We start from the raw sequence: 26,513 nt of genomic DNA, 5'->3' as shown, positions 1-26,513 counted from the left end.
ATTTTAAATTATATTCAGATTTACTGATTCTGTGGACAGATCTGCAGATTCCTCACGTAGGCCTGTTCGGTTGTGGTATTTGATAAATAGTGTCGTTAAGAAATATACTGCTGTTCATGGTTTTCTCCACCAGATGGTGCACTTTACCTCGAGGTGAGAGAAGAGCAACGCAACATGAGTCAATTCATATTTTACTGATTTAACTTCTGTAACAATCTGGTTGGAAAACTATATATTATAAAAAGGAAGAAGAAATCTTTTCAAATTAAAACCTCACCATGACAACACGGTTTATTTCTTTAAGTTACGTTCAAACCCGACGAGGAGAAACTTCTCTGCACTCATTTCTTTCTGTTTAAGACCAAACTGGTTCAAGCTTATTTGGATGTTTCTCCGTTTGCTCATTTTGTTTGAACCCTGACTTTGCACGTTCCCATATCTGGAAAGTATTCACACTGTTTTGATGTCCTGGCTTTAGGTTTAGACTTCGATTTGAAATTATCATTAGTGTCAAAGTGCTGGATCTCGTTTTCTTTGTGCTTTAACCTGCTTGTTTGATCGTGTTTACAATTTGAATGCCATTTCCATTCTCATGTTTGTTCAGTGCAAACTAAAGTGATGACACAATATAGATTTGTGTTTACACAGTGGTTAGAATAGGACGACGTGATTCTCTTCTGGACTCACATGAAGTGACCTCGTTCTGAGGAAAGATGCGACTGAACCTGTTCGCTGGGTTTTGAACAACAGAGGCAGCCACACTGCGTCTATTTTGGGAAAGTCCTGAGTTTGATTGACGCTACGTAAACGCAGAGCAATGTTTTTAATGATCAGCACGTCAGGTGACGTCTGTGGAGCAGTGTAATTACACTGAGAAGCTGAGGGTGGAGGAACAGTGTGGAAACAGAGTTTACTGTCATGTATTTAGGCCCATTTCACCCCCAACCTTCGAAAAACATGTGAATATCTCAAGAATAAAGTGGAAATGTCGTTTGTATTTGAAGGGTGAGAGTTTATTTCATATTTTCTTAAAAAATTCAGAGTTTAATCTTGAAATTTCAAGTTTATTCTGGACGTTTCAACTTAATTTTAGATCTGCAAGACTGAAAAACATCTTCCGTTTCTTCTCTTCAGTCCAAAAAACTGAGTTCCACAATAAAGACATACGAAAAACAATTGACATCTTGAAGTTGCTAACCTCCCCTTTCATTTTCTTCAGATTGTGATTTACTCAATATTTTGTTGGTTGACTCATCAGCAAAACCCCCACAAAGGTATGCAAAGTAAAACACACAAAAGAGACACACAACTTTCAAAAATAGATACAAAACGTCACAAACCTTCCCAAGAAAGACAAGAGATGCAAAATCACCGTAAACAAAATCTGAACTAGTTCAAACTAAATCACGTCACATGTCGGAAGGTCAAAAGTCAAAGGTCACACTTGCATCCCCTGTGTGTGTGTGTATCTACCCCCTCCTCTCTGCACACAGCTCAACCTGAGCGCTCGTGCTCGCGTGCGCACGCCCCCGCACTCACGCTCCTCGCGGTGGAAGCTCGCTCGCATCGAGCAGAACGGACGCAGTTTGTTTCCAAGAAGAAAAAGTTTCAGAGGATTAATAAAGGAAAGAGTCTGAGGAGAGAAGGAGAGAAGGAGAGAGAAGAAGGAGAGAAGGAGAGAGAGAGAAGGAGAGAGAAGGAGAGAGAGAAGGAGAGAGAAGGAGAGAGAAGGAGAGAGAGAAGGAGAGAGAAGGAGAGAGACACCACAGACAGGATGACGGAGGAAGAGGAGGGATAAAGACTTTTTAAAAACCTGAGGTAAGATGATTATTTATCTTCACACGACACGTTCAATCACTTTAAAACACGTTCACATCTCCAGCTGACGCAGTTCGTCGCTTATTAAAAGTTTATTTACATTAATTAAGAAACTTAAATCAATTACTGATCCGAGCTCGATGAGGAAAATCCTCAGGATCATTTCCTTCTCTTCGGTCAAAGAAACAAAACATGTGATTATTACTTTATGAGTTTTACTCCTGAGGGAAAGTTGTGGTTTTAAACTAAAAAAATCTGTGGTAGATCAATTACGTGTTATTTAATAATTATATTGATTTTTATTTTACATTGCTAATGATTATATTGCCATAATTATGAGGTTTTTAATTCCCAGGTCTGACTCCAATTATAACAAATAGATTATTAGTGGTTGGCTGCACCGCAGATAAACTCTTTCAGTACATGATCACATCTTTTATAATTTACTTTACATAAATATAAACATGTAAAAAACTTGTAAAGTTGGGGATGAAGCTTTACACTAATAGTAAAAGTATAAATACCTTTATTAACCACTAAACTGGAGGAAGTCACGTGACAAATATGTTTATTATTCCTCAATTAGCGAAGCCAATTAATTCATTGATCAGTCGTCAATTGATGATTTTCAAACTGTGAGTGAGATGATTTTTCATTTATTTCTTTATATAGATTTAAACTCACTTCATTGGAAACTGTGTGAGCAGCATGTCCTGTTGCCCTCAGCCCGGAGCCGTGGACGTGAACTCAATACTAAAATACTAAAATACTGTGTTATCTGTTCGAGTCTGACGTCAAGGTCTGAGTTAACACTGGAAACCCCCCTCTTCCCAGACAGAGTCAGAACAGAGATGTGAAACCAGGGACACCAGTGCAGCAGCCATTCAAAGCCTATAACCGTTCAGACACAGGGTCACACAAGCGTTTCGACCTGAAAAGGACTCAGGACGTTTTTTATTTGATGTAAAAGGCCACAGCGAGCCGGTCAAGGTGAAACATGAGCGGGGTGAGTTACTGGTATAAGCCCCTCGGTCAGAATCAGAACCTGCAGCGGATTAAATACCGATATTTTAAACCCTGGAACTAACGGTGACCACGGAGCAGAGTGGTCGTGATCATTCGAGGGTTAAAGGTCTGACTAATGGTGAGATGACGAGTTTCAGTGGAAGTGCAAGGCGGTGACGGGGGAAAACATGTTTTTAATGTTCACTGGGCGCGTCGCTCACTTGTTATTCCAGCACACACCTGCACAGTGTGTCGTGCATGAGCGTGTGTTCGTGTAGGAAGAGCTCGACGAACAAGTTATTTTGCATAATGGGGAAGCGAAAGGACGCTTGTCATCAAAAAGGCATTGAAACCATGTGCAGGCTCAACTTCCTCTCTCACACTCCCGGACCCGGCTCAGACAAACAGCCTCTGGGCTGGAGCAGCTTCTCAGAGGGTTTGTTCTCGTCCCGTTGTATCTTCCTCTCATTTGAATCTCTGTTGTTTTTCGGCAGCGACGCTCTCAGGATGGATCAGCGCTCGTCGGGGGGGGATCTGGCTGCAGTTTGACATGACTTTTGAAGTGGGAGCTTGAAGGATCGATGTGACCTCCGAGAGAACGTGAGTCACCGTCATCCATTTTCTTGATTTCTTCTCCACTGTAGGTGGAGTGGATATTGATTCTCACTGGCCAGATTGTTTACAATTGATTTAACTTGTCACGAGGGCAAAGGTTGACGACGTTAACACTTCACCGGTGTGTGTTTATCATGAAGCCGACGAGAGAACAAGCGAGACCACAAGTCCACAGGCGGCGAGGATCCCTCACGCCCACGCAGGTCACGATGCCAGACGAGCAGCAAGGTTTCCAGGACAGGGGGAGGCCCGAGGACAAGGAGTCGCAGGCGTCTTTGGTGCCGGACGTCGTGGTCGTCTCCAGTGATGGCGAGGGCCAAGTCCCCGGAGGCGAGATCCTGGAGCTCGATGAATTCAGGAAAACAACACACGGCGTCAAACAATCCACAAACATTGACATGTTGAAAGGAAACCAGTCGGGACTGAGTGAATCCGAGGTGTCCATCGAGGTGGGTGTGGTGAAAACAGCACAGGCCCCCGAACCTCTCGCGGTCGCTATGGCGCTGCAGCCGTCGGATCACGATAGGCTGCAAACTCACAACGCTGCCTCATCGAAAACCAACGTCTGCAGCGACTCAGACTACAGCAGCACAAAATCCAGCCCTGACTACACGTCCACTAGTTTCAACACTGACCTCTGTGGCGATGAGTTGTCCGAGCTCGACGGATCCTCGTTGGAGAAGGCGAACGCCGTCTCCGCGGCCAGTTCGGACGACAAAAACAGCCCCGACGGAAACAAAAGTGACCTCGAACCAAAAGAAGGACCCTCGTTCTGCGACGCTTTCCAGGACTTTTCACCCAAACTCTCCCAAACGAGGGACAGCTTCGACGCCGGGTGTGACGAGGCGGACGGAGACGAGGACGGGCGGAGCATCAGGTCCGGGCAGAGCGTGAAGGAGGGGGTGTGCGGCTGCTACCAGGCGATCCACCGGGCCTTCCTGCGCTGCGTGGAGGAGACCCCGGCCATGCTGTCCGGTCTGGTGCTGTCTCTGGCCTTCTGCGTGGCCATCATCGTCCTCATTCCCGCCACAAGGAGGGTGAGTGGCAGCTCGTCAAACACACGCCGGGTCTGATAATCGATCAATGCTCATCTAGTAACACAAAGCTCAAAGTATTCTGTGGTTTCAGCTTCTCAAACCAAGACTAATGTCCTTTATCGCTACGTCAAAGCTATGTTTCCCATTGATTATCCAGACTGTGGCAGCCCGTCCTATTCTAATTTGTACTCTCACAGTTTCACAAGGAACCAAAAACATTTATCACACTTCTCAAAACAATATAACAGATCTCTGACGTTCAAGGTTTCATTTTGTTCTATATAACCTCAGGGGCACTAACTCGCTGCTCGCCAGTTCACCAGTCTGCTGTTTCCTTCCACAGTTCTTACTGGTCACTCGTAATGGATCGAGATTACTCGTTAACGTTTGCTGCTTCACGACCTCGTCAAACTAGATCTTTTGTTTTGGTTTGTTAGTGGCCAAAGTTACATATTGTACGATTTAATGGAGACGTATCCTGGTTAGTTATTATGTATATTTATTGTAAATGTTCTCGGGCGCTAATGTTCAGAATGTGCGTCGATGTACGTGTTCTCTCGTTTGCTGGGTGTGTCGGGGTGTTGTCCAATCAGCAGTGACGTATATATAAACGCTACCTTATTAAAAAGGCAGTGCCCACACAAACGTTTCCAGACTCATATTCAAATAAATCCAAATGAATTCAAATGATTTTGAAGCTTTGCGTTCGTCCGGAGGATCAACGCACTGACCCGTTCTCGTCCACCCAGCCACAGGACGTCACTACCCACGTGGGCGCTCTGTCCGTGGTGTGCGTGGTTCTCTGTCTGAGTGCCGTCCTGCTCGTCTGTCTGCCCTGGCTGGCCACAGTGAGGCGCTGTGGGGGGGCCCTGGCCCTCTTCGTGTGGGGGACGCTGTACACCACGGCCATAGTCTTCATCTTCACCGGAGGACCTGTCACTACGTGGGAACAGGTGAGATGTGAAGGTGTCACATTCTGGACGTTGGGATTTATTCCCGACTTGTCGTTGACTCTCTTTCTCCCTCTGTGACCTTCTCAGGTGGCGTTTTTCCTCTTCCTCTCCCTGAGCGTCTACACGGTGCTGCCGCTCTCTCTGGCCTGGGCCCTCATGGTCGGGATCGGCACCAGCGTCTCACACATCGTCATCATCAGTGTGTACGTCCCTGTCACCAGCCCCAAGACTCCAGACCTGGCTGTGCAGGTGAAATCTTTTTACATTTGTTCTGATAAATCTGTAGAGTTCAGTCAATTTCATCTTAATAAATAGCTTATTGTGTGTTTTATCAAATGTTTTACAGCTAAATTATGTTTGAAATGTGACAAAATAAGACAAAACAAGCTTGTTTTCAATGTTTTTAGTTGAAGTATCTGCCCTGTAAGTATTAAACAGTTATTAAACAGTAGTGTAGAGTTAGCAAACGAAACGGCTGCATTCAAATGTGTGCTTGTGTCTCGTGTATAAAAAATTTGCCTCTGAATTTGAATATTTGAGGCTGGCGGAGCTTTGTGGTTTGTGACCGGCAGCGTTAACAGTTCCTCTGGAAACAAAACAAATGATCTGCAGAACCTTTTCCTGGGTTCTTACATAAGAACCGTGGCGTTCAGTCATTACGAGAACGCACCGCTTCAAAGAAGACGTCCGTAGAACTGCATGTGTTCTGATGCGTCACATCCTCCCCTCTGACTTCCTCCTCAGCTGGTGGCGAACGCCGTCCTGTTCGTGTGCGTGAACTGCATCGGGTTCTTCCACCTGTGGACGACCGAGCACGACCTCAGGATATCCAATCAGAAGAGAGAGGAGTTCAGCGCCATACGCTCCCAGAAGGAAATCAGGAAATATCAGCAGGTTGAAAACTCTTTTACCTTCAGCTCCTTCAACGCTATTTGAAATGTCCATATTTTTAACAGAAGGTCATTCTTTGTTTCAGCGTTTTTATTACAGGCTTTATTTGCATTGGTTTATTGCGGTTCGCCTGTCATATGAAAAACAGACGCACAGCTGATCAAACTCACCTCAGCTTTTACTGTCCGGACTCAAGATTTTACTAAATTTAACATTTTAAGATGTTAACATTTTCTTTAAATGATCTTTCATTAGATTTGATGAGTTAAAACAGAAGCGTTTTTTTTAAATCATTGAATATAGCAATAATATAAATAATATATCTTTTGACTCCATCAGTTACTTCAGCTACAGGCACCTGCTGGAGCTAAACTGGCTTAAAAAGGGTTTAAAACAAATATCTTTAGAACAATATACTTGATGAAATGATCAATACTGGGTACACTTTAGAAATGATGTGCGGTCGATCTCATAAAAGGGCTCTTTACCTGGACAGCCTGGCTTTGTTGACCCAATGCTCTTCTGGCTATTAGGCCAATAGATTAATGATTCACTCGTCTGAAGCTCGGCAGAAATGACCCACATGGCCGGTGCTTCACGGCGAGTAAACAAATAGATGGAGACGTGAGTGAACGCAGCATCGCTTCAAGAAAGACTGTTTCTTTTACGGCCTTTCTGAGCAGATCGTGTCCTCCGCAAGATCCACTGTCCCGTTCGTACAAGGCCTCGAACCTCATAACCAACCCCCCCCCTTCCCTTCTCCATCCTGTTTGTCTCCTCGGCAACAGGAGCAGCTCCTCTTGTCGGTGTTGCCACGCTACATCGCCATGGAGCTGAAAACGGAGGTGATAAAGCGACTGTCCAAGCCGAAGGGCGATAAGGAGAACGAATCCAACTTCCACAACTTCCACAGCCTCTACATACGGCAGCACCAAGACGTCAGGTGACGACGCTGTGGAAAACTTCTCTTTCACCTCTCACAGATACTTTAACGTCACACGCTCATATTACATATTTGGTTTATTTGTTTTTTAGAATTAAAATTGTGTAATAACCACTATCCAGTGTAGAAAAAAAACTATTCAATACTCAAATTTAACTACACCTTTATTGTATTAAAAGTCTTTAATGATTCTAAGTACAACTGTGGAGCTGTAGCATGTTTGTGTGTAATATGTTTGTCTCCGTACAGTATCCTGTATGCGGACATCGTTGGCTTCACGAAGCTGGCGAGCAGCTGCACTCCAGAGGAGCTGGTGGCTGTGCTCAACAAGCTCTTCGGCAGATTCGACGACATCGCCAAGGTGAAAATAATCTCACGTCTCGTCCCGCGACAATGAAACGTTTCCTCACAGAGGAGAGTTTTGAGTTCGTCCTTCCCTCTCGTTTCTTTTCCGTCTTTTAGAAGAACGGATGTCTTCGCATTAAGATCCTGGGCGACTGCTACTATTGTGTGTCCGGCCTCCCCGACCCGATCCCCACTCACGCCAGGAACTGTGTTCAGATGGGGCTGGACATGTGCACGGCCATCAGGTCAGTTCACCTCACACTGCTTACCTGCGCACCTACTTGACTTCACGTTCGGCTTTTTGATGCTTTCACTCAAAAACCTTGCGCTTGCATTCAAAGAGCACCTGCTTGTGCTTAGAGTTGCTCTGCTTGTGCTCGGTGCGCTCGCACTCAGATTTCCTGTTTGTTCGTGTCTCTGCAGTAAACTGCGCGAGGCGACAGGTGTTGAGATCAGCATGCGTGTGGGCGTTCACACCGGCTACGTGCTCTGTGGCGTGATTGGCCTGCAGAAGTGGCAGTACGACGTGTGGTCACATGACGTAACGTTGGCCAACCACATGGAGTCTGGAGGTCTGCCTGGGTGGGTCTTCAAATCTGCAAAGAGACAATTAAAAAACAATAAAGTACGATTAAGATGATGGTTTCCTGTCTATATTTAATATAATTATAATTATTATTATTATTAATAGACGAGTTCACATCTCAGAAGAGACGCTGCAGCACTTGAGTGGGGCGTACCAAGTGGAGGTTGGGAACGGGGGGAGTCGAGATTCCCTTCTTGACGGAAGAAAAACCTTCCTGGTGATCGACCCTCGTAAACCCAACTCCAGGAAGCCAGAACCGGTTGGTGAACACGTTTGTGTGTCAGAGTGTAAAATGTTTCTTATGTCTTATCTTTGCACATCTAAAAAAATACAAACACCTGAAGGGCACTAAGTTAGGGTAAATAAATAGATCTTACATTATTTGATACAATGTTTTGAGTATCTGTGGAGCTCATGAATCCTGCTGAAGTGCCGTTGAGCAAAGCACTGACCTTGACTCTCAGGGAGGAGACACAACAACAAAGTAGCTCAGTGGGAACAAACAGTCAACTCGTCACTTTGTCCCCCTTCAGGGGAACCCTCAGGTGGAGCCGCGGCAGCGGGCGTCGGTGCGGATGTCTCAGTATCTTCAGTCGTGGAGGACGATTCACCCGTTCGCTGACCTCAGCAACCCTGAGGCCACGCCCTCCAAGAAGACCACCGCCCACGTTGTCACGAGCCAATCACAGCTCACCATCGTATGTATTTGTCGCCTTGTTCCTCCCACATTTGAAATGGTTTTGTTGTGTAACTCATTTTTTTTCCCCAGGAACAAATAATCTTTAGAATGTTCCTTCAGTAAATATTAATGTGTGTGTGTGTGTGTGTGTGTGTGTGTGTGTGTGTGTGTGTGTGTGTGTGTGTGTGTGTGTGTGTGTGTGTGTGTGTGTGTGTGTGTGTGTGTGTGTGTGTGTGTGTGTGTGTGTGTGTTTGTGTGTTTGTGTGTGTGTGCGCTTCAGGAAAGACCTCCCTGCCAGAGCAACCCCTCTGGGTACGTTCACACACACATTTAAATCAAAGGCATTATTATTTTAAAATAAAAATACAACATCCAGCACTTGCACTATTTATTCATCCTGAATTTAACCTGTGGGAAAGCTGCTCTTAGTCTGAACCTCCTCAGCGGTTGAAGCATGTGTGTAATCGTGTTGTTGTTGTGTCTCAGTTTTGTCGTGGATCACGGAGTCAAAGGGTCACTGGACACACTGGACACTGCAGGGTACGTTTTCTCATAAACTCCTCTGTTGATTATAAATACTTTATTATTTGTTCACATGTGTTTAGCCAACTTGATGAATCTTTGGTTTTTCTTTCATTCAGGCGCAGAGCGAAGAAGCTGAACTGTTTGACTCTGCTGTTCAACGACCTCAGCCTGGAGAAACAGGTGGATTCATCCTCTGCAGCCTGTTTCCACAATATGTGGTTCGACCAATATAGAAAATCAATGGTGTAAAACTTGTGCCGTGTTTGTTCCAGTTCCGAGTGTCGGAGGTGACGGGCTTGCATCACTCCATCGGCTGCATAGCTTTGATCTTCGTCACGCTGTTCATCGTCCAGATGCTCATCTCCGAAAGGTGAGTCGCTCTCTGTTCATTGTATTTCTGTTTCATGCTCAAACGTAGACTCTTTAAAATGATGGCAAAAGCCCAAAATGGCGGCTCCCTTATCCAGGATATTTTGGCTTTGATAAGTCATTGATAAACTCTCCCTCCTCCCAGGAACTTTGAGATGGCCGTGTCCTACGGCGTCACCTTCCCCGTGATCGTGCTGCTTCTGTCCATCGCTTTCACCGGATACTTGGAGGTAAACAAGCACGTGTGCTCTCATTGTTTTGTTAACAGACAAATATGCACAGTTCAGGGAGGAGACAAAAGTTATTTTCCTGTTTTCAGAAGTGGCGCTCCAAGATGCCCGTGGGTATCCAGTGGATATCGGGACTGTCCCGTGGCGTCTCCACCAGGGCGGCGCTTCGACTGTTCGTGGTCACTCTCTGCGTGCTCATCACCCTGCTCATGGCGATCCTCAACTTCGTACGTTCCTTTATCATCCGTCAGATTTTTATTTATTTATTCTTCGGCATTTTTCTTCTTGACCCACGTTTGCTTTTCGTTTCAGTTCTTCCTGCCAGGAAACAACTGCACCGCCATCACAAACACGACGGAGCTGGAGGGTCTCAACCTCTACACTGTGCCCGTGAGTCTAGACCCTTAAGAAAGATGTTTTAAATCCTTCTTTAACTTTGGCAGCTTTAGTCCGACCTTTGACATTTAACATGTATTCTTCAACCCCCCCCCCCCCTCACAGTACTACCTGTACTGCTGCCTGCTGGCCATGCTGGGGGTGATCGTGTTCGTGAGGACGTGCCTGTCGGTGAAAGCTCTGCTGCTCACCCTGGCTGTGGTGGTGTATCTGGCCCTCTTCCTCCACGTGTACGAGTCGAGGTCCGGCTGCCTCGTCGACCTGCTCTACAACAACGTGCGCTATAACAACACAAAGTGAGTGAGGTGTCCACGACAATTATGGAAATTAAAACAAATATCTGATGCTGCCGCTTTGACTTTCACTGTTGGAGAACAGACGGTGAAACTGCGGACAACGTTTTTAGAATCGAGTAACGATAAATGTAGAGAACAGGTTCCAACTTCTACAAAGAAAGCAATTTTAGGACTTGAACTTAAGCTCCTGGAAACTACGGCGGCCATTTTTACTTCTCAAACAATTCATCCTTAGGTCAGAGAAAGACAAATAGATAAATAAATAATAAATAAATAACAAACCAGTAACATCTATTTTTTTTCTTTCTGTCTAATTTCACTAATTGTTGTATTTATTTGCTTTTTGTTTTATTGTTAATGTCATTTTGCTTCATAATTGTTTAATTATCATTTCTACTTTTGTGCCTTTGTCCATGTTTTCACACGTCATACAGTGATACCATTGGTTATTGATTATTTATGTTTCTAATTGTTATTTGTCTTTAACCATTAACACATTGTCAGAAAGACAGAACAGTCACATAATGAAGAGCAACAGAAAATATACAATGAAAGTTAAACTTCAGGTTCTATTGTGAGAAAGTCTCTGTGACCACCTGACACAAAATGGTGCCTCGAAACGCACAGTGTGCGTTTCCTTCTGTGTGTGTTGAATTGTGTGAATAAACAAATCCAGTGTGCAGACGTACGAGTGTTAAACACTAGTTCTCTGTCCACTCAGACTCTCAGTAATCCCACTAAAGTTCACTTTAGGTGTCGCGTTTCCTGCCTTTTCATTTCCTGCGAGCCGACGGTCCAGATTGTGAATCTAGAGTTTCAGATCGTCGTCATTTATTCAGGAGCTTTCTATAGAAGGAGGCCTTCGTCGGGGGGGCAGGCCCCTTCACTGTGAGACACGAGACACTCTGAGGGATTATGTAACGGAAAGAAGAAGTGGTTTGGTTTTCCAGATTATGTGCGAGTTGGGATCTAATTATGTGAAAATGTGTTTTATTTCAGGCCAGGAGTTCTGAAGGATCCTCAGATCATGTCCGGGGTGTGGTTGGTCATCTTCTACATCGTAGGCCTCATACTGGCCAGACAGGTGTGTTTACAAATGTTCATCCGTCTTTTTTTATTACTTAAAGAAGGTGTTTGTCTTCATTTGACCTTTGTTCCTCATTCAAATTAACTTCATTTGCTCTCTCTCTCTCTCTCGCTCCCCCGCTCAGGACGAGCTCAGTTGCCGTGTGGACTTCCTGTTGGAGCGATGCTTCCAATCGGAGAGAGAGGAGATGGAGACCATGGAGAACGTCAACAAGCTTCTCCTGCAGAACGTCCTGCCGCACCACGTCACCTCCTTCTTCATGGGCAAAACCGTGAGGAACCAGGTAAACAACAAAAAGCACCACAGCAAGGAATGTGCTGCGGATATTCTATATATATTATATATTATATATTATATATTATATATTATCCTGCTGCAGTGTCTTTTGACCCGGGAGTGAATGAAGATCGCCTCCATTCCCACTGCAGACAAAAGCCAGATGTTAGTGGGTTTCTGACCAGTGACAAACAGACTTTAGAGAAACTTTAGGGCCGAACGTTGGTATTAAAGTGATGGTTACACGTCATTAGAACCTCTAAGTTGCTGAGCTGGATTCCCTTGTGTTCATTTGTGGCTACAGAAATCACATGACACGAGTTATCTCTTGGAACTGACTTTTGAAAGCCTCTCTCCTCAGGACCTGTACAGCCAGTCGTACGACTGCGTGTGTGTGATGTTCGCCTCGGTGCCTCAGTTCAAAGAGTTCTACAGCGAGAGCAGCGCCAACAGGGACGGACTGGAGTGTCTGCGCTTCCTCAACGAGATCATATCAGACTTTGATGAGGTACGAGGGGGAAAAAGAGGCTGTTTGATAATGTCTCTGTCTGGATTCTTTGTCCGTGTCTCACTGTCCTCGTGTCTCTGTCACGCAGCTGCTCTCCAAACCCAAATTCTCGTCGGTGGAGAAAATCAAAACGATCGGCAGCACGTACATGGCGGCTGCGGGTCTGACACCTCCAGGGGACGAAAGAAAGGTGAGCAACGCTTCTGGAAACACCCAATAAACAAAGTCCTGCACCGTTTTCCTCTCTTGACGTGTGAATACAGGCTGTGGACAATCAAAGTTGTATGTTATTCTAAAAAGCCGCCTCATAGATATGAAAGATTTGTATATGTAAAGTATATTTAAAGTAAAAGTAATCATGAGACGTATCCAAAGGAAACAGATTCTCCTTTATTACCATGCTCTGCCCCGATGTTGTGAATGAACAACGTGATCTCTGGCACCCCCTGCAGAAATACGAGATGTCCTACACTCACGTGCGAGCCATGGTGGAGTTTGCGTTCTCTCTGATGGCCAAACTGGAGCTCATCAACACCCACTCCTTCAACAGCTTCAAACTCCGGATCGGTGAGTGTGTAGGAGCTGATCAGATTTTAAACAGAAGGACTCGACCTTTCCAAACACCCTCAAGTGTCATTTACAACATTTCACAAACCACTAATGTTCTCTACGAGCACGTCTGTCTGTCATCGTGCGTGTAAGGATGGAGTTTCACGATGAGGTACTTTTCACCGTCCCCTGATTTATCCCCGTTTGTCGTTTACTTGCAGGAATAAACCACGGGCCGGTGATTGCTGGAGTTATTGGGGCTCATAAACCTCAGTACGACATCTGGGGGAACTCTGTGAACGTAGCGAGCAGGATGGACAGCACAGGAGTGTTGGACAAGATACAGGTGCGAGAAAAAGAGACGGAACTAGTGAAAGACAAATGTCCCGTTTCAATAAGACAATAAGAGATACATCGAATGAAGGAACCAAGATTCTCTCGAAATGTTTTTGTTTCCATCTCATTTTTAGTCCTTCGTGCCGGCAACAGCCAGTTTTCTGGATCATCTGATTCTTCTTCTTAACGCCTGGAGAGAATCCTTTTAAATTTGGCACTAACGTTCACTTAGACTCACAGATTAACCGATTCGGTAACTCTAGTTCTTGTAAAACTTGTTTCAGTAGCTGTGGGGAAGCTTGGGGAAAATGTATGTATGAATGAAAAAACGCAGTCGGCTCTTTCATCAGTTTCTCTCTCGTTCTCTGCTCTCAGGTGACGGAGGAGATGGCGGAGGTGGTCCAGAGCATGGGGTACGGCGTCACGCTCAGAGGAGTCGTCAACGTCAAGGGCAAAGGGGAACTCACCACCTATTTTCTCAACACAGATCCGTCGTCTCCTCAGTTCTGAACAGACTTAAACTCCTCACTAGACACTGGGTCCACACACGAGCTGCAAATGCTTCTTACTGGTTGTTTTCACGAGCTGCTGTTTGCCCTGATGTAGCAGACGGGTGCAGCTGAGTTCACCCACGTCCGTCTAACTCTTCACAAACATCAGCACCGACTCATCGCTGATGTAGCAACGAAGGTCGTCGCCTGTCAATCGTTTACGTCTGCCGAGGAGCTGCCTTTGTCTTTCGGATGAGACGCTAAATAAAATCCAGTTCAATGAAGAAACAAGACTTCAGGCTGACCACTGACAGCGGAGATCGTTCTACTCACAGACCGTGTCTGTGTCTGTACTGTATCTGGACTATGTGATAAACCCATATCCTGAATGATGCTCTTTTTGGGCACATTTATCTTTGATGATTCAGAAGCCTTGTCCACTTATAAACCCATGTTAGTGTGTATGGTTATTTTATAGGAAAATAATGAGAAATACCAAAGATAACTGTTGTTTACACCTCACATAAGCAAAAATGATCATATTATTTACACATTTTTCAACCCATTCTGTTTTCCCTAAGTTGCAAAAAGCGTTTAGGCCTTAGCTCGGATTTTACTCTGAATCTGAGAATGTTTGTACAAAATATTTAGTGTTTTTAAATGTAGGAAAACACGTTTTGTCAACGCTGCAACCGTTAAGATTTAAAGTACAATTTCTTTATCCGCTAGCAAACCTGACATGATGCTTTAGCACGCTTACACACAGGCACAATGATGCGTTGAGCCACTAAACGTCATATGATGCACATTTGAAACTGCACTTTTTAATTTGTTATGTTTTTAAATGGGATTTCTGTATTGGAATAGTTGCATACAGAATATTTCCCCTGTCTTTTTAAATAAATATATATATATTTATACATCTACGAGGGGTGTTGTGAAGTGTGAATGTACAAAGAGCTGTTCAGCACATGGAAGTATTTTTTTATTTAATTTATAAACTAATAAAAAAAATATCACTTATGGATTTTCTTGGTTTTTTCACCCTCCTTCTTCTTCCTCCGCTGATATTTATGAATCTGTGTCATTTTATAATAGTTATACATTTATTTATGTAGCACAGTAACGTGTACTCAGTAATGTGTACTCTTAAGTACTCAGAGTAACATGTACTCAGAGTAAAGCGCACTCTTGTGTACTCAGAGTAACGTGTACTCAGAGTAACGTGTATTATTATGGACTCAGAGTAACGTGTATTCTTATGTACTCAGAGTAACGTGTAGTCAGAGTAAAGCGCACTCTTGTGTGCTCAGGGTAACGTGTACTCAGAGTAACGTGTACTCTAATGTACTCAGAGTAACGTGTACTCAGAGTAACGTGTACTCAGTAAAGCGCACTCTTGTGTGCTCAGGGTAACGTGTGCTCAGAGTAACGTGTACTCAGAGTAACGTGTACTCAGAGTAACGTGTACTCAGTAACGTGTACTCAGAGTAACGTGTACTCAGAGTAACGTGTACTCTAATGTACTCGGTAGTGAGTCGGTGATACCAGTATCAGGTAACGTACTCTAGTAGTCAGGTATGTACTCAGAGTAACGTGTACTCTTAAGTACTCAGAGTAACGTGTATAAGTACTCAGAGTAACGTGTACTCAGAGTAACGTGTACTCTTATCTTCTTCCTACTTGTGACTTGTCAACTGTGGAATTTCCCCCTCTTCAAAAAACCCGCCCCTGAGCGCTGTGATTGGCCGAAGCCGCTCCGCGGGGAACTTCCCTCGCCTGTGATTGGCTGCCGCAGGTGTCGGTGTCTCCGCTTCCTGCTCTTGTTTGTTGTTAATGGAGGAGAAAGTGTAAATGGAGGAGAGACGCTGATCTGTGAGTTCTTCTTCAAGCTGCTTCTTCTCTCTCTGCTCGTGTTCTAACCCCGGACATGTCACAGACGTGACGTGTGTCCGTTTGAACATGTATGAAGAAAGTTTGGAGGTAGTTGCCTGACGTCACCTCCCCTGGCGGTGGACCGACACGCTTCTTCTCTCTGGAACTCAGCCGCACATCTTCTCCTTCTACAGGTAAAATGGCCGTTTAGTTCCCGGGTGAAGCAGCGTCACGTTTAAACCCACTTTAGAGATGTCCGGGGCTCAGGAGCAGCTCAGGAGGCGTCGCCCCCCGAAAATGTTCGTGATCTCGACCGACCTGAAGGTCCAGGACCACCTGGACGGAACCATTCGGCTGCAGCGGGGGTTCATCTGCCAGGAGCAGGACGTGAGCAGGAACCGAGGGGAGTGGCAGTGGGTCAAGGTATTCTCTCAGGTCCACAAGTCAGCACGTGGCTTCATCACACACTGTACATAAAGATGGACGAGATCCCCAAAGGTCCGCAGAGCTTTATTAATACAGGTCACATTTCAGAGGAGGGTTGGGTTCAAAGTAAAATATAAATCAAGTAGAATAAGAACAATTAAAAGAAGTTGTAATAAAGATAAACAGCAAGACATAAAAGGTGGTGGGGGGGGGGAGAGGGTTAAAAATAAAAATATAATTGATATAAAATCTGAAGTCTGAAAGCAGCTGTATTTATCAAATCGTTAGTTAGTTTGTTAATTAGTTGAAGCAATAATTGATATAATAACAATAATATGAATAGGTGGGGAAACAATAATGATAAGACAATGCCGGTAGTAATTATCGACATTGTACAAATATTATAAACATAATGTAATATATGCTGTGTTTTAGTTCAGACAGATGAGTTTTGCCTGTGTTCTGCGATGTCGAACCTGAATATTTTCCCTCACACATGTTTTCCGTTCTCCTGTTTCCCCCCCCACAGGTGTTAGACAATGACGTTGTGGTAAAGTTAGACAGGAAGTTCCTGCTTCCAATCCCGAGTGACCTCAACGGCCTGTTGGAGCCGGTGTTCGATCCCGAGGCTCGTCTGAGGCTTCTAAGTAATGACACTAAGAGTTTTAGTGATAATTGTGTTTATTCTCTCCGTTGTAAGGTTTTCATTGTTTCCTTATTTTCTCAAGCCAATCTTGGGAAGCTGCGGCATCTGTCCTCTCTGCCCGTCGACGCTCCGCTCTGGGTGCAGATGGGTCAACAGGACGAGCTTGCAGAGGCCGAGCTGAAGTACATCGGGCCGCTGACCAGAGGGAGCAGCGCTGTGTACTTCGGGGTCCAACTCAAGGTAAATCTGAGAGCGTGTGCGTTTTAAATTCACTCGATCCAGATCCGTTAATTAAGTCCAACTCACAACGATAAAGAAAGGGAAGACAAATTCCTGGATCCGCCCCGGATGTTTACCAACAAAGCTTCATTCATATTCATTTTGGCTCCTACACTTTAATGTTAATCCCTCGTTCTCTCGTTTCCTCGCTCTGTTGGCGCTCCAGGGTTCAGCGGCGGGCAAAGGATCCGGCAACGGTTCCTATAAGGGCCTCCGACTTTTCACCTGCCCCGACGCCTGCGCCCTTTTCGTCCCTGCCAATGAAATTAGGCTCCGCCACTGGAATAACAGAAATGGCTCCAATGCACCTGAGCGAGTCCGCGAGCGGGACCAACACCGCAGCAGCAACAATCACCATAGCAACGGGCACCAGAGCAACAACAGCCACCCGTCCCATCACCACCATCAACAGCAGCAGCAGCAGCATCATCCCAGCAGCAGCGCTCCTCAGCCGCACTCTATCGGCATCCTCCCTCGCACATCGGAGTCGGCGCTCATCACTGCTCAAACCCTGGCGCAGGTTCGACAGCCTGCGTCGCCTGCGTCGCCTCCGCTGCCTCCGCCTCTCAGCGTCGGCCAGCGGGTGTGTTTCCCCCTGGAGGACAACGTCTATGGAGGAGGTGCGGTTCTGCGGGCTCCTGCCGGGCCGCTCCTCCTCAGGGCTGTACGTCGGCGTTCTGCTGGTCAGTACGACACAGAAGATAAAAGATAATTTTATGAATTAGTGCAGTCAAAATAAGTAAGAATTAGTTAATTAAACAACTGTTGCATTTAATAGAAAAGGCCTTTATATTGGTAATAGATTATTTTGTATTAATGAGTTTTTTGTATGTATTAGTCACTCCAGTCTGAGTCTAACCGGGGGACTAGTAAATCTTTATTAAGTCAGCTTTGCTTGTTTCGGAGAATCACCTGCCTTTGTGTCAGCCCGCACTTTTGTGTTTGACTCACTTGTCACAGGACGCTCCTGTCGGTAACTGGGACGGGCTTTACCGGGGAGAGAAGCTCTGCCACATTCCTTCCACCGTCTACGGACTCCTGCTGCCAGCCACCAAGGTTTCCTCAGGTATGACGAACCACCAGTTCAGACTCTCTCAGTGGGTTTTCATCTCTTTTACACTATATCTGTGAGCCACAGACCCTTGAAATCAAGCTTCTGCTCAAGTTGTTCCAGGATATGTTTCAGTCATTGTTACAAATTGTCATTCTGTGTCCTCAGAGCCTAAACACAACCGTCCCAGTGCTCACCAAATGCCCAAATCCATCCTGAAGCCCCCTCCCGACACCAAACCAGGTCTCATATCATCGCCCACCACTGCTCCCAAGGTCGCTCCACTGCCGCCACCCAAGCCCACCAAGAAACCCCTGCTTCCCCCCCCGCTCCCGCCTCCAAAACCCCGCAGTCCGACGTCGCCCATCCTTTCAGAGCAACTGCAACACACCAACGGCGTCCACGGCCCCGTCTCCCCGCTGCTGTCTCCAGATCGCCTCGAAGCGTCGGGGGAGGGTGAAGAGGCGGGACTGGAGGGGGAGCTGGAGGTGGGCTCGATGGTTGAAGTGAACGACCCTCCCATCTTTGGAGTGATTTGCTGGATCGGGCGAATCAGTGGGATTTCAGAACCAGTCGCCGGAATCGAGCTGGTGAGGAGAGTTTCTGTTGCATTTCAAAGTTCAGTCGAACGTCCAAAGAGTCAGAACACAGGACGAGCTGTCAGTCACACAGTAACCACGCCCCCAATGCACACAGTGCTTTATGGTCTGTTTGACTCTAAATGATCATAATTCACTAAATGAACATCAGCTGTATTGAAGAAGACTTGAAACTAGAGACTGAGACATAAACTCCTGAGGAAAATGTTACTGGCGTTGGTGGAGTCGTCCCCTGCTGGTCATTTGAGAGAATACAGGTCTCAGGCACTTGTGCATTGGTTTAATTTTCTGGACCTGGTGTTTAAACACAGTCCAGGGTAGTGATTCCTATAATTCTCTATTTCCATGTACGACACTGATTAACGACAAACCCTCTGTGGCTGCATCAGGATCAGGAGCTGTCTGCAGGAACAGACGGCAGCTACCTCGGCGTGCGCCACTTCCGTTGTCCGGCGAACAAGGGGCTGTTTGTCAAGCTACGCAACTGCAGGAGGGACTCCAGGTTCCCGGCACCCGAGACGCCCGTCAATCAAGTGGAGCGCTGCAACTCCATAGGTAGGAGTGTCCGACGTCTGTGGCTTCCAGTTGAATTTGAGGATGTGGTGTTTGATCCTCTACCTTGTGTCCCCTGCGTCTCTCAGCCTTTGCCGAGTGGGGCAGCGAGCGCGTGGAGGAGCACACGCCTCCCGTGGACGGAGACGAGGCCAGAGAGCTCTACCAGGGCTGGAAGAGAGGCATCCAGGGTCACCTGAACTCCTGCTACCTGGACGCTACGCTGTTCAGGTGAATCCTGGGTCCGTGCAGACGGGATAGAACAAGCTTTAACATCATATGACCGCAGACGACTGATGAATAAGATGTTCCTCATACTTGTGTAACAATTCAAACTTAATGAGAATGTGTGTGAAACCTTTAAACTGGTTTGTCTGTCTCTCTGTCTCTGTCTCTGTCTCTCTGTCTCTGTCTCCAGTCTGTTCTCCTGCTGTAGTTCAGCAGACTGGGTTTTGTTTTGGCCGGCCGACTCTGACACCGACCAAAGCTCGACTCAGGCTCAGGACCTGCTGCGCTGTGAGATCGTCAACCCGCTGCGCAGGTCAGTGCACGTGTTAGTTCGTGTGTTGGCAGGTCTATGCAGGTTTATGCATTGCATGTATAAAGTATTATGTGTTTACTACCACTACTAAATACAGTGTGATTGGAAATACAGCTACTACTTCAACTCTGAATTAAATCACTAATACTGCTACTTAAAATGCTTTTACTTTTACTTGTGATGTAGAGAATCCTGATTCCAGTCGTAAAAACAGAATCAGAACCTGACGACGATCAGAAAATCATTTAAAACGCTTTAATTTGACATCCTGTCTCACAATCTCTCTCAAGATGTCAGCGCTCGAGTGAGGGATGTTTTGGCTTCATTTCTGGATAATGGGAGGAAGTGAAGATGTGTTGTCCGACCTTTATTTACAGTCTATGGTCGTGACGCCTACTTAAAAATACAATGGGCTGATTGATAGTGTAGTAAAGGGGTTTTTAATCAAGACCTTCCTTAAGTGTTTGTGTGCTGGTGTGATTCCCAGCTTTGGCTACGTGTGTGCCAGTAAGACCATGGCCCTGAGGCGCCTCCTGGAGGCTGCCGACAGAGACACCGGCTTCACCAACCAGGAGAAAGGTATGTGAAAGTATTTATGCTTCAGTCGTCCACCAGCTCTCTGCCGGTGATCAGACGGAGGAATGCTGACATGCTGCTCTCGTTCCGTCTGTCAGATCCTGAGGAGTTCGTCAACAGGCTTTTCCAGCTCCTCCGAGTCGAGCCGCTCCTCAAGATCAGGTACCGTCACTTCCGATGTTCGGTCTCTGTATGTTTTCACCCGTCTGTCTGTTGGGTTGTTGTTTGTTTTTCAGCATGAGCACAGAAAAACGGCTGAACAGATCTTCACGAAACTTCACGAGACGTTTGTGTTCTCACATACAGACCCTCCAGACTATTTCAGGAGAATGTCCGGACTTCACATGTCTGAAAGCAGCTATCGTGTCCGATTCTGCTCATAGATCATTCTGGGTCCATAGAAAAAGTTTCATCTTCGTCTCAATGTCTGACACCAACTCCTCGTTTTCTCTTCTCTCTTGCTCCTCATCACCTCTCGTGTCTTTTCCCTCCTGGCTTCCTCTCCTCCAGATCGATGACTCGGCAGCCTCAGGAATGTCACCTCTACCAGCTCTTCCCACCGACGCTGCCCAGCTCTCCCTCCTCGCCAGCACCCCTCTCACCAGTCGACTCCCCCATCCCTCTCTCCTCGCCATCCTCCAATCGGATGAGAGTCGCCAGCGTCCAGACGCTGCTGGAGTCCTCCTTCCTCCACGCCGGCCTCAAGTTTGTTGAGGTTACAGAAATATGCTCAGGCTTTATTATATCTTACCCTCTGAGTCCCCAGAAACCACATGAAGTGATCGTGTATTGATCCCCCTCCTCCAGGCCCCCTCCTGCCTCCTGCTGCTCATGCCCCGGTTTGGGAAGGACTTCAAAATGTTTGACGCCATCTTGCCCACACTCAGCCTGGACATCACCGACCTGCTGGACGACAGTAAGGAGGATCATTGGAATGTTCTGATATTTGTTTTTGGTTCAAGTTAAGATCTGATTTACTTTGAATCTATGTTTATGTCAGGTTTTGTTGTAGTTCTATAGAGATGATCTCACACATGTTTTACTGTGTATTTATTTACTCTGGTCTCTTTCCAGCTGTGAGGCAGTGCAGCATCTGTCAGGCTGTGGCTGAGTGGGAGTGTCTGCAGTGTTACGAAGATGTAGACATCACCCCCGGGCGTCTCAAGCAGTACTGCCCCACCTGCAACACACAGGTCCTTTTTATTATTTCTTTTATTTTCACATTTCAACCATGCTGCCTTGTTACAAGTGTTACGATTTGGAGGAGACAGATGTATCCGTCCCAGGTGAACAATCTGTGGATCTCTTCTGCTTCACACTGACTCTGTTCTGGTGTCTTCTACTGGTCATCAGGTCCACAGTCACAGGAAGCGGACGTCCCACACCCCAGTGAAGGTCGGTGTCCCCGGCAGATCGTGGACCGGCCCTCTTCACTGCACCCGCCAGCGAATGTCTCTCTTCGCTGTGACGTGCATCGAGACCAGCCACTACGTGAGCTTCATCAAACACGGGCCCCTCCCCACTGACTGGCTGTTTTTTGACAGCATGGCGGACAGAGAAGGTGAGCGACCTTAACCTGGATAACACAGCTTCAAGTTACAGGATCAAATGCAACAAATAAACGAGCTCCCTTTTGTCCCTGTGCTCTCACCCAGGTGGCGAGAACGGCTTCAACATCCCCCGGGTGATGGCGTGTCCCGAGGTGGGTCGCTACCTCGGCCTATCGGAGCAGGAGCTGAGCAGAGTGGACGCCGCGTCACTGCGTGAGCCGGCCCGCCGCCTGCTCTGTGACTCCTACATGTGCCTGTACCACAGCCCCGAGCTCAGCCTGTACAAGTGACACGGACACTCGACACGGACGCACAAAGATCCGACTGCTGTACAACAGATTCACACAAGTCCTCCTCAGGTTCTTTGTCTAACTGTCAGAGGAAGACGAGAATATGAAATATTCATGAAGCCACTGAACACTGAATGTATTCAGCTTCCTGTTTGCACTTGTCGCTAAAATGCATCTTGGGGGATCGTTGCCCCAGTTTGTTCCTCTCACATGTTACAGTTAGATTTACACACAGAGCTACGCATCAAGGTTTCTTATCAATAACTATCCAGTGTCTCCCGACTCCAATTCTGGATCCAATCAAAGACAGTTACAACGTCTATGTATGATTTTCACAGTGTAAACCCAACTTTAAGAATGTCACGTTTCCTTGTCTTGATGTCACTGCTATTATTTTGTATTTTCAAGCAAAGTAATGTGTAAATATTTATGTTGGAGGTGCGTTGGAGCCTGTTTTCTGGCCTGGAGCCTGAACAGCAGGGAACAGAGTCTCAGGATTCCAGGGAGACGACAGCGTGACCCACAACATGGAATGTGCCCAACGAACAAATCACTTGTAATTTATTGTCAGTTCAAGAGCCTTGTACAGGGATGTGGTGGCAGTGCTGATATTTATACCTGAGTTTCCCCCTGTGCCTTTCTGATTCTCACACCCTGTACAGAACCACTGTGCCTGTGACCTGCGACACAAACACTTTACAGATGGATTTGCACTGCTTCGTTTACATGTCAGTGTGTAAATATGTAACAGCCTTAGACTGACTGTAAAGATCGCACACCGATGTTTAAACTGTTCTATTGCTCACGGGTTGTTTCCTGTAAAACAAGCTGCAGACAATGAGGACGATGTTCCAGAGAGTAAAAGGTTTCCTACTCCCCCAGTTTCCACACGTCTCTGTCTGAGTTTTCATTCTCTTCATGATGAAGTTCATCCACAAGCTATCAGAGCTCAGAGATGTCTGCCTGCCGATACAATCATATTGAATATGAAAAATTAAATAGAGTAAGAATTCCTGTCACATTCTGTGAATCCAAATATGCTTGTGTAGTACAGACCACACCACTTCCATTCGATGCATAGTAAATTCATATCATTATTATTGTTTTTGTTATTTGTTCATTATTATTATTAAATATTTATCATTATTATTATTAATAATAATTATATTTTTTCATAATAAAATAGAACAAAGCACCAGTGAGGAGGATTGAATCGTTTCTCCGGACCGGCCACTAGGGGGCGAGTGTGACGCACGTCATCATTGTGGGCCGCGAATCCAAAGAGCGACGGAAGCTGCGACTCGTTTTCTCGACTCAACGAATTTTCCTCCCGATTTGATCGTAGAAATAACGACAAAAGAAGCGACGAGCAGCGGAGTGAATGTTTCTTTGAAGGTAAACGCGTGAACTGACGTCTTGTTCGTGGTATTTGTACGTAAGGCGCCCGTGACGTCAGCTGCACATCCCGTGAAAGCGTCGCGTTGAGGCGTCACCTTCGTGTCCGATGGTTTCTGAGGAACAATGGAGGAATCATGAGTTAAATCAGGATCCACCGTGTCTGACTGTTAAAGTCTGAGTTTAAAGAGGAAACAACGAGAGGACGAAACCGGGATTCGCGGTTTTAACGCTAATGTTTAATATACCAGTGTTCCACACACATCGAGCTTCTTAAACATCAACATCTAAATATGTATTTCAGAGCTTCTTGATGTTTCTCTCGCTTGTTTTATTATTTTATCTTTTATCATTTGGTCTCTTCGCCTCCATTTGGAGTTTCCTGGACATTAGACATTTCCCCTGTTGTTGTGAATGAAGCGGATCCGGACAATCTCCTGCTGGACATGTTCCGGAGTTCATGTCTGAAATCAGCCTTTGAGTGGTTTTTCATAACTTCTGAGTGTTTTTAACTGATCCACAGTTTCTCCTTCAGACTCACTTTCATCAAGCTGCTGCTTTAATGTAGAAAAAGTTTTCTTTAACTGCATCGAGCCTCTGATTTCTGTCAACCTGTGTTTTTACCCTCTGCAGGTGTTTTCTGTCTCTGAGGTACAGCAGTGTAGACGGTTGCCATGGCGTCTCCAGGGGGACAAGGAGGAGGAGGAGGAGGAGGAGGAGCTCTGTCGACCAGGGGGGGCAGCACGGCCCGGAGGATGAAGTGGGCTCTGGAGCTGAGCTCGGGAAACACGAGGTGAACAGAAGGAGAAGACATCATGAACAGAAGTGGATGCAGCATTTAACTTATAGCACATAATAACATACTTGTGACCTTTCATGCTTTAACCAGGATTGGTAACTTGTTGTGATTAGAGACAACTCGGTGCAGTAAAGAGTCACATTCAGTGAATCATGGGAAAGTAAAGTTGAATGTTTGTGCTGCGTCCGTGCTGCAGGAGTCGTGGCGACCGGCAGGGCGGTCAGGGAGACGTCGTGTACCCCATCGGCTACTCTGAGAAACCCGTCCCTGACACCAGCATCCAGGAGACGGACAAGAACCTGGTGGAGAAGGTGAGGACACTTCCTTCTTTATATCAACGCACATATTGACTTTGTTTGCAGCTTCCTGTTGAGTTTATACTCAAAATAATAATACAAAAAATGATTTTCATATTGATATAAATAAGCATGTAAGTAAATTTGTAAATGAAAAAGTAAGTCCAGCAATAAAATGGAATAAAGTCTCCTAAGTTATGAAACCCTCTTTATTAAGGACACTGAGCTGAAAGTCACTGATCTCTAACTGCTGTAGTTTTACTGAGGTGCAGCTGACAGTATATTGGAAAGTATATCAGGGGGTTTAAAGGTTTTGTTGTTTATAATCAGTTTAGCAGAATAATCCATTCGGTGTGTAACATGTGAGAGAAGATGAAACTGTGATAATCACACGTCCTCTGTCTCCTTCTGTCGCACAGCGCTGCTGGGACGTGGCCCTTGGGCCCCTGAAGCAGATCCCCATGAACCTGTTCATCATGTACATGTCGGGCAACACCATCTCCATCTTCCCCATCATGATGGTCTGCATGATGGCCTGGAGGCCCATTCAGGCCCTCATGTCCATGTCTGCCAGTGAGGATCCAGTGTTTCACCTAGTTTTAATTCACACACAGTTTTATAGTTAATTTAGTTTGTGCGTCTTGACTTTTCCTTCAATCCGTCTCTCTGTTGTGTCTCAGCCTTCAAACTGTTGGAGAGCTCCAGTCAGCAGTGGCTCCAGGGCCTCGTCTACCTGGTCGGAAACCTCCTGGGCTCCGCGTTGGCCATCTACAAGTGTCAGTCGATGGGCCTGCTCCCAACACACTCGTCTGATTGGCTGGCTTTCATAGAACCGCCTCAGGTAAACATTACAATAATTACAATCACAAAAATCTCTTTTTAATGTTTTTTTTTGTGTGTGTGTGTGTGTGTGTTGATCGTCTCCAGGGCAAATGAGTTCTGTCAGTTTCTACTGCTGTTCACCTTTTGACCAGTAGAGGACAGAAGAGGCTAACTTTGTCATTGCATGTTTCATTGTGTTTAATAAAGTTATGTGAACTAGTTTATTTTGAAACTATTATGCTCTTTTTTTTTTTTTAAAGAAAAGATTCCATTACTGGTAAAACACACATTTGTCAGATGAGGGTTTCTCTGTCCTTTTAAAGACATTATCGTCAAACAGTTTGTTTTATTTGATTACGTTCGATTCAGTTTGATAGTGAATAGTACAGCACTATTTCATATTGCTATGTGAGAGTTGCTATATCGGCTAATATTGCTTTTCTGCATATAACCCATACGACAAATACACGTTTGATGAGTTGTGTTATTTCCTCCTGTCACCGTGTTACAGAGTCGATTCAGCTCTTTCTCATTCTCTGGTTGAACTCTTTTCTTCTGGTCTCCACAGAGGATGGAGATCATGGGCGGAGGGATGGTGCTGTGAAGCTGCTGGACCCGATGCACATGAAGGATTCATATATCTACAGAGGTTTATATACTGTTCATCCTGCAGCAGACGACCGCTCACACAAGGTTTCACCCTCAGCAGATCACCATACTGGCCCCTGTTGAACTACCGGGATTTACTCCACACGCACAGACTCACAATAGGAGATCATGTTTGAGTTTGTCTTGGAGAATACAGAATTCTATACGGTTTTATCTATAACTTCCTAGAAATCCACTCACAGCCTGTGAAGTTGCTTCTTTCCGCCTCGTTT

At 45.8% G+C, this 26,513-nt stretch overlaps 3 protein-coding genes across 3 annotated transcripts in view; all 3 read left to right on the top strand.

Moving 5' to 3' along the window:
- The first annotated feature begins 1,756 nt into the window (after positions 1-1,756).
- LOC118102698 (adenylate cyclase type 4) lies at positions 1,757-14,962 on the top strand. The gene is made up of 27 exons (XM_035149076.2): positions 1,757-1,818; positions 3,318-3,423; positions 3,579-4,475; positions 5,225-5,428; positions 5,516-5,677; positions 6,173-6,322; positions 7,108-7,262; positions 7,512-7,623; positions 7,725-7,852; positions 8,031-8,189; positions 8,299-8,452; positions 8,727-8,891; positions 9,153-9,184; positions 9,359-9,412; positions 9,514-9,577; positions 9,670-9,767; positions 9,912-9,996; positions 10,086-10,223; positions 10,309-10,386; positions 10,498-10,688; positions 11,688-11,772; positions 11,900-12,058; positions 12,413-12,559; positions 12,648-12,749; positions 13,012-13,126; positions 13,330-13,454; positions 13,820-14,962. Exons 3-27 carry the CDS (start codon positions 3,648-3,650, stop codon positions 13,952-13,954), a joined length of 3,825 nt encoding a protein of 1,274 aa, XP_035004967.2. The 5' UTR covers positions 1,757-1,818; positions 3,318-3,423; positions 3,579-3,647; the 3' UTR covers positions 13,955-14,962.
- Positions 14,963-15,704: 742 nt separating this feature from the next.
- Positions 15,705-23,206, top strand: si:cabz01101003.1 (ubiquitin carboxyl-terminal hydrolase CYLD). Its single transcript, XM_035149078.2, is given in 18 exon segments — positions 15,705-15,810; positions 16,005-16,233; positions 16,766-16,883; positions 16,965-17,122; positions 17,328-17,779; positions 17,781-17,844; positions 18,122-18,227; positions 18,381-18,802; positions 19,201-19,366; positions 19,453-19,594; positions 19,782-19,904; positions 20,392-20,483; positions 20,579-20,642; positions 20,991-21,195; positions 21,288-21,396; positions 21,555-21,673; positions 21,834-22,041; positions 22,136-23,206. Coding segments are annotated over 17 exon segments (2,904 nt in total). The 5' UTR covers positions 15,705-15,810; positions 16,005-16,062; the 3' UTR covers positions 22,321-23,206.
- A 356-nt stretch (positions 23,207-23,562) lies between these two features.
- Positions 23,563-26,513, top strand: part of emc4 (ER membrane protein complex subunit 4) — a 3,133-nt gene continuing 182 nt past the window's right edge. The window contains exons 1-6 of the mRNA XM_035149654.2: positions 23,563-23,715; positions 24,349-24,508; positions 24,711-24,825; positions 25,230-25,383; positions 25,491-25,651; positions 26,201-26,513. The exon at positions 26,201-26,513 is cut by the window's right edge and continues 182 nt beyond it. Of these exons, the coding sequence (XP_035005545.1) occupies positions 24,390-24,508; positions 24,711-24,825; positions 25,230-25,383; positions 25,491-25,651; positions 26,201-26,236 (585 nt within the window). The 5' untranslated portion in view covers positions 23,563-23,715; positions 24,349-24,389 and the 3' untranslated portion in view covers positions 26,237-26,513. The remainder of the gene's footprint in view (positions 23,716-24,348; positions 24,509-24,710; positions 24,826-25,229; positions 25,384-25,490; positions 25,652-26,200) is intronic.

The sequence above is a fragment of the Hippoglossus stenolepis genome, chromosome 23 (genome assembly GCF_022539355.2).
Source record: "Hippoglossus stenolepis isolate QCI-W04-F060 chromosome 23, HSTE1.2, whole genome shotgun sequence".
NCBI classification, from domain to species: domain Eukaryota; kingdom Metazoa; phylum Chordata; class Actinopteri; order Pleuronectiformes; family Pleuronectidae; genus Hippoglossus; species Hippoglossus stenolepis.
The sequence above is the reverse complement of the archived record's forward strand: the minus strand, read 5'-3'. Positions and strand labels throughout refer to the sequence as shown.